The sequence below is a fragment of the Corvus brachyrhynchos genome, unplaced genomic scaffold (genome assembly GCF_000691975.1).
Source record: "Corvus brachyrhynchos isolate BGI_N302 unplaced genomic scaffold, ASM69197v1 scaffold279, whole genome shotgun sequence".
In the NCBI taxonomy this organism is placed as follows: Eukaryota; Metazoa; Chordata; class Aves; order Passeriformes; family Corvidae; genus Corvus; species Corvus brachyrhynchos.
Window position 1 is genome coordinate 6393189 of NW_008246060.1, and position 7526 is coordinate 6400714.

The 7526-nt window shown below is 38.1% G+C and overlaps 1 protein-coding gene across 1 annotated transcript in view; it reads right to left on the reverse strand.

The window, feature by feature from the left end:
• Positions 1-1800: 1800 nt before the first annotated feature.
• CHAT (choline O-acetyltransferase) overlaps positions 1801-7526 on the reverse strand; it is a 28717-nt gene continuing 22991 nt past the window's right edge. Inside the window, exons 13-14 of the mRNA XM_008642801.2 lie at positions 5427-5564; positions 1801-3756 (exon numbers count right to left, since the gene is read on the reverse strand). Of these exons, the coding sequence (XP_008641023.1) occupies positions 3487-3756; positions 5427-5564 (408 nt within the window). The 3' untranslated portion in view covers positions 1801-3486. The remainder of the gene's footprint in view (positions 3757-5426; positions 5565-7526) is intronic.

The following is a 7526-nucleotide window of genomic DNA, read 5'->3' on the forward strand; positions in this document are numbered from 1 at the left end:
CCCTGTTTTGAAGTCGAACGTCTTTTACTTTTGATCACTGTGAACATGGAATTTCATTAAATACTGGCTTTTTAATTTCTGCACCCCAGCACTGCATGTACGTTGGTGTACACCCACGCGGACAGTGAAGCAATTACCTTCTGGAAGTTCTCTTGCAAGGGGTTGTGTGCCCCGGGTCCCACCAAGAGGGCTCATTAAATCATAGCCACTTGTCACATTAATGTAATTACACTTAGTTGGTCAATCAAAATTTTCTCTCTTTTTATACTGAACAATCTATTCCACACTATTCTGATAAGAAACATTTTTAAAGCTTCATGTTTGGTTTCCATAAGTGCATAAAAGCATGTATTTTTAAACTTCATAAATGAACTTCATTTGTATAATGCAGATAATTTTAAATAAGAACTTAAGAAAACCTATTTCTTGAAATCCTTAATAGATACAGCATGGGATCATACCACATAGGTGTGGGGAATTCTGTCCACTGAGAAGCAGTACAGTCCCTTGTGAAGCTCCTGCTGTCAGACGAGCTTGTAATGCTTGTGAATTTTTATCCATCTGTAATTTAACCAGAACCCTCCAATTTAAACAGACCTGAACTGATCCTGAAGGTTCTTGCACAAAGTCAGGTACCTTGCAGATAGTGCTTTCAGCACAGGTAATGGCAGAGGTAAAGCCTGTACGCAAAAGGCTTCCTCTGCAGGGACTGAGCTTGTCAAAGCTGCTCCTTTCAGAATTTCAGGCTGAACACTAAAACCAGATCAGTAAGGTACAAGTATGAAATGGTTAGCTAAATAAATACGAAGTATGGGTGGTCACTGGTCCTCAAGTAAAATATAGTCAGTATTTCCACCACTAGTAGTTTCCAGAGCTGGAGAATGCAAAACACCTGTTACAGCAGCTGTAGACAACTAAGGGGCTCTTAATGATAAATTGGTAAAAAATATCAGGTGTGGGTGTAGATCCATCCTGAGTTCTCAGTGACTGTTGAGCACAGTGTCTGAGCTACTGTTAAGATTCCAGATGAAAAAGTAAAATGAGAAACAGGTAATATTTGCAGGTAACTATCAGTACTTAGGTAACTAGGAATACAAAATAAAATTATATATTTAATTAGAAGAACATCAATAAATTATTAAATAACTATTCACAGTATTTTTATATGCTTAAAATACAATTATAATTTTAAGCATATAATTCTGCAAAAAATCTGCAGTGCTACGTGTGTTTTAGAAATGCAGAATGCTTTTGTAGTGAAATGAGGCAAAGCAAAATTATGGGAATGTTTCAAAGTAATTTTCATAATTATAGTACAGGAACAATTTAAAGTTTTATTTTGAGCAGTGTATTCTTTAAGCAAACTTTTGGTCTGGCTAAAAGTTTTCTTGATTTTTGTTTATGTGTTTTTACATGTTAACTTTTAAATTAGATTAGATGTTAGGAAGAAGTTCTTTATTGTGAGGGCAGTGAGGCACTGGAACAGGTTGCCCAGAGAAGTTGTGGATGCTGCATCCCTGGATGTTTTCAAGGCCAGGTTGGATGGGGCTTGGAGCAACCTGGTCTAGTGGAAGGGGTCCCTGCCCATGGCAGGAAAGTGGGAGCAAGATGATCTTTATGATCCCTTCCAACCTAAACCATTCTATGATAACTTTGGGGCAGCTTTTATGCTATAATACTATTTATGTAATCTAAAACCAGATTTCATCTTTGATTTGAACCACAGCTCATGGAGTAATAAAACATACATATTTTTCAGTGAAATATACTAACTTTAAAAAAAATTAGCCCAGCTCTTAATGTCTGTAAATCATCATAATTTACTCCAACATAGCTGCTAATTGATTACCAGGCTCACTGTGCTTTCATATATGGGGTTGTGGATATTCTTTACCCAGCAGACTTCTTAATTGCATGTATGCAACTCTTAAGAGGCAGTAAAATAATCATGGATACACAGAATCTCCTGAATTTCTATCTAGAGTTCTTAAACAGAAATGTATCTGCATCTCTAGGTTATTGCACTAAATTTGTTCTGCTTTTAGGCTTCAGAGTGCTCAAGCATGTGATTGTTTGGTCTACAAAGGAAGAGAGAACACCTCCAACTCTCCACAGGCAAGGAAGCATTCCCTGGCGAGGCCTCAGAGTGTGCTCTAGCTTGTGCAGCATGGGATCTGCACTGGAGTTTGGAAATAAGTGTCTTCAGTCAGTGAGTAAGTTGTATTCTAACAATGATAACTGCACAGCTCTAAGTAAGGCAGCATATTTCACCTCATAAGAAAGTAACTGAAAATATCAGTCTTTGGAAGGGTTTGTAGGGAATGAAACAGATAATGAGAAAACACTCATATAATATGGGAATTACCAGCTACTATATTATTTTCCTGGTTGAATTTACTGTATATTGCAGAATATGATACCCTATATCTGCTATTAAAAAATATAAAATATAAATCCCTCCAAGTGGGATGATGCAAAGCTGATATGAGTACCAGTACTGGTATTTATAACTCCAGCTTGAAGACTTCCTTATATTGCAAATTTACCTCTTCATTCTAGTTATTGCTCTTTGATTTTGTATGGTTGCATTCACTCTCCTGCTAGTCACAGTGACTAAATGAATTCCAATGCAAACAGAAAAGGCCTTAAGTAGGACTGAATAGTACTTATGTTTTGTGCTTTGCCACTCTGTCAGGCTGGATTTTGCTCACTGATAGAAAGAAATAGTTAAGTCAATTCATTAGGGACAACATTCTCCCTGTTCTCTGTGATGGATCATGTCTCCAATATGCTGCTTTCAGAACAGGACTGTGCTTGAGACCAGTGCAAACCAGAATAAAGGCTAAATTATTTCTGCAGCATTTTTGAATTGGGGGAAACATGCAAACGCTCGTGTTATCTTCCTAAACTCTGTGGAAATGCACAGGGGCCACTCTTTTAAAAATAATCAGTTTTTTCTTATATGGTAAATAGACTGGTGGTATTAAATCCTCTTCATGCAAATGTTTAAGATATAATGGTATCAGCCTATTATTTACAGTGTTACTCTCAAAATTCCCAATAGAGGAAATTTCTTCTTTTCTTTACATGCAAATCTTGTAGTAATAGATGTGAATATTTTAGAACTACTTGCAGGGGATATTAATTAATTGGTGTGCCTTAGTATTTAATTTATGTCATATATAAACTTACTCAATTTTTTAGGTGATAAAATGGCACAAGCTAATTATGGTTAGAAATAGTAGTACAACACATACTTGTATGACTTCCTCCTTCAATTCAGCCAGTGAGACCAAATCTTTTTTTCGCTGATTCTCAGGCAAGAAATGGTAGATTTAGTACACAGAGTTGTAAATGTTGGCAACAATGAGAAACAAATGACATTTTGGTTCTACACTATTATAATTACTAGTACTATCCTGCCTTTGAACAACTATGTCATATTTCTTCATAAGGTGGATTCAGGAGGATAATTCCCACAGCCTCTTAGCACTGGTGGTCACTCTGCAGCTGTGTGGCTGCATCTTGTTTAGCAGGTGGCTTTGCTGTAGTAGAACTGCATTTGATGCACAGATCTCTCATTGCTAGGAGACTGTCTTCCACAGCTTTTGCAAACATGTTTGAGGAGGTTTCCTTACATTCTTTAAAGCTTGAGATGCAGAATAATATATGCTCTGGCTGAGGGTTGTAACATGCCCCATATCCATTGGGCACCACAGGCCCATAGCAGCAGAACATTTCCATAGTAGTTGGAACCTGGTTGCAGGGAGAAGGGAAGGAGTGATCTCTGATTAATCAGGGCACCTGAAATCAGCTGCTTAGGAATTAGGAAAAAGAGAAAGAAATTCTACAAATGCTGGTAATGTGGTGAATCCAGCCTTGTGGAGTAGCACTACCTTCAGAAGTCCAGACCTGGAGATGATTTACCTTGGAAGGCAAAAGCTGATCTCAGTATAGAATTTGGTTGCTCTGCTTGTTCACTATGGTTTAAAAACTGGTATAGTTTGAGGTGACTGTAATGCATTTGCTCAATTTGTATAGATATTTAAAAGCTGTAAGATTTGTTGTTGATAGATAGGAATTTTATGTAATCCTTGTACATAAAATGGATACGTAAAGCTTCTCTAAGGTTTTTAATTTCTTAAGGTTATTTTAAACTTGTAATGTGAAGACTGCACTAAGTTAGAGAAATTAGCATTGCCCATTTCTAATAACAGTTTATAATTGTGACGCTGTATAAAAACACTTCAGTGCAACTAGGCATTCTATTAGACCCCAGTTTAATCATGGCATAATATGGCAGTGCAACACTTTCTCTTGCAGAAAATAAAAGATGTGTTAGAAATCTCTAAGTTTCAGACTTTGTGTACATGGGCCTTCACAAATGACATTTGCCTTTTTAATGGTGTAGAACAGGCCATTAGTTCTGCTAATAGAGCCATAGAATTGTCAGATGAATTTGCTGTGCAACAGCCGAAGGCCATAAAGCTATTCAGAAGCACTCTTTGCTCATGGATAGTTTCTTGGAGAATTTATGTAGTAGTGTGTTGGTTATATTCACTCATGTCTGAAAGCCTACAAACATTATGACAAGATCAAATTACTTATTAAGGTTTTATGCTGTAGCATGATATTATAAGTCTCTTTTGTTGCATAGTCCCAATCTGTTGCAGCTGGGTTAGCATTTCAGTTAATGAATTCCTACATAGATTTCTTCTTTCATTAGGACTGCTACTACATGCAACAAAACATTTAATTTTTAAGCTGTATGCCATAAAGATGCTTCCTTATTCAGAACATTAAATGTAGGGAGTATTGACTCTTAGAGTATCTTTGTATGTGCAAATAACTGTAAATCTGTAAATGTCTGTACCTGTCTAAAATGTCTGTAAGTCTATGTTGCATGCCTGCATGGGCTGTTGTCTTGCAGCAAATAACAGAAGGCTCTCAAAGATCTCAAACATAGCTACTTTTAACAGTAAAATTTCCTCATGGCTCTTGGCTTTTAGTTGCTCAGAGCAGCAGCCCTTCTGGCTTGTGGCTGTACTGTCACTGGAGTAAAGACTGCTCACTGGAGCTGTCATCTTATGGAAAGGAGGAAAAGAAGGGGACTGGGAACATATGTAGTTTGGAACTTGAGGAAACTGAGCCATCATGTGAATTTTACTGAGTGTGTTTGTGTGCATTTCCAGAATTTCTGCAAAGGACTTTGGAATGTTGCATATGAAGTGATAACTGTAGTCAGTATTTACTGTGCTGATGAACTGAAACAGGATTGAAAATGTGGAGCAATTTGCAGACTTCTTGATGATACTGCTTTTGTTTGCTTGCCTTTTTTACATTGCTCTCACTGTGAGCTACAAGTCTGGCAGAACACAAATGAATTATCTTTTGCTTGTCAAGACCAGTGAACAGGAGAAACTCACCTGGCTAGTTGAGAGGATGAATCGATTGCTTGTCAGATAAGTCTCATCTGTAAATATCTCTGGCAGTTCCTTGTAGTGTTCCCGTGCCACCTCTCTGAGCCCTAGCAGGTGATTGTCTATTGCCATTCCAGTAACAGCCTGTGTACAATGTGATAAGACAACAGCTTTTAACTGAGCTTGGAGGCATTTTGACTATTACTGCCTAGTGTTCTGGTCAGAGATGATGAACTTGGTTTGAGTGAGGTAAAGCCTGTAATGGCCAGATATTACTCTGAGTATTTGCTGAAGATCAATAACTAGAAATTAATTTGGTGCTCTGAAGATGTAAAAATTAGGAAGGAGACAGTCTTGAGATGTACTATGTGCTGATGTTATCTGGGTGTTCATGTCTCTCAGAGCTGAATATCATGGGCTGGGCTTCTAGAGATACTGAGGGGAGCCTATGGGACAGCAGAAATTTCTAAGCATGTTTTGGAATTTTCTGTACATCACTTGGATTATGTTTCAAAGTGGAGGGCTCCAAAACACTTCCAAATTGGAGCAAATTAATCTTCCATTGCCTTGCTGCCTGCATCTCCCTCTGGCAGTTAAAGCATATGTCATTCCATCGAATTCAGAACCAAGGATCTGGTAGGTGTCTGCAACAGGCTTAACAGAATAACAGATTACTGGCAAATCTGTCACAGGTGTATGAGCAAACCCCACTGCTTGAGAAAACTGGGGTTAGGGACACAGAAGCAGCAGTGGCAGCTCACAGGAGCTGCTGCTGAGCCTGCAGCAAGTCCCTGCCATCAGCTGCCTATGCTCATGTCTCTGCTCTGTCCAGCTACATAATGCTCTAGACTTGAGGCATTTATTAGCTTTAAGAGCCTTGCCCTACTAGTAAATGTGATTGAAGATGGCTAAAGGGATCAAAAGTCAGCAGTGGGGGATTGGCAGACCAGGATAGTTAAGAGTTTTGTTTCTTTAGGAAACCAAATGAAAATTTATTCCAACCACACAGGAATTGCCTCAGAGAAATAAGTGTGTTCAAAATCCTTCAGTCTAGGTTTGTTCTTGCAGGTAAAAGCACTGATTTTGTAGACTGACCTGTAGCTCTTCCCTGGTCCAGGCTGAAGTCATGTAGGAAGGAAATGCTGAACTAGAGACATTGTATTGCCCTGAGAGCAGAGCTGATACCCCTGTGGCACAGGACCCTTGTAACAAGGGAAACGAACAGCCTGAGAGAAGGCAGGATTTAAAAAAGAGCACAAGCTTGGTTTTCCTCTTAAGGATTAAAAAAACGTAAAAGGAAAGCACAAGTTTACTTCTTCTCTTATGAGGAGAATAATTTTAACCACTGGTAAGTGCCTGAAGCAGGGGGTTGGGAGTGCATAGCCTGGTTTGGCTTATTAAGAACTAGGCACCCATTGGTTAAAGGGCTATTTGTTCATCAGCCCAGACAGAGCAAGGATGCTCACAAAAATGTAGCATACATCAGGGTTGTGTTTACGTTCTTTTTCCCATACAGGGAAACTGACTTGATAATCAAAGGAAATATTTTGCTATCGCACAAGATTTATAAGGCTGTTAGCAATGACATTTTTGCAACATAGATCAATGTCATGTCTGAAGAGAGGCCGAGACGGGCTAACGAAATAAACTGTGAGTCAACACATAGGAAAAAACTGGGCTAAATTGAATTTCAGAGCTCTACATTTAAGATAGCAATGCTACTAGTAAGCCTTAACAAGGGGAAATAAAATCATTAAATTGCTTTTTGTTTTATGAAGTAGATTTTTTTTTGTTTTCCTTAGGAGCTATTACATTTCAGTCTGTTACACACAATTTAGTCAGACCATCTAAGTCTTATCCAGAGTTTAAAGCCACAATGATTACATTTTGCTATTCTGAGAAAGGAGGGGGAGCTTGGTGAGTAGAAGTACCTGGAGAGCTTTTTAAATTTAAAGATAAATTATTTTTCCAACAGCAGTTTTAATATTTTCCCATGAGCTACACTGGAGGCTGAATTTTGTAACAGTTTCTGGATCTGAAATGACTTGGAGGGGAGAAGTAATGGACTTTTTTTCTCTCACCCTTTTTTTTTTTTTTTTTTTTTTT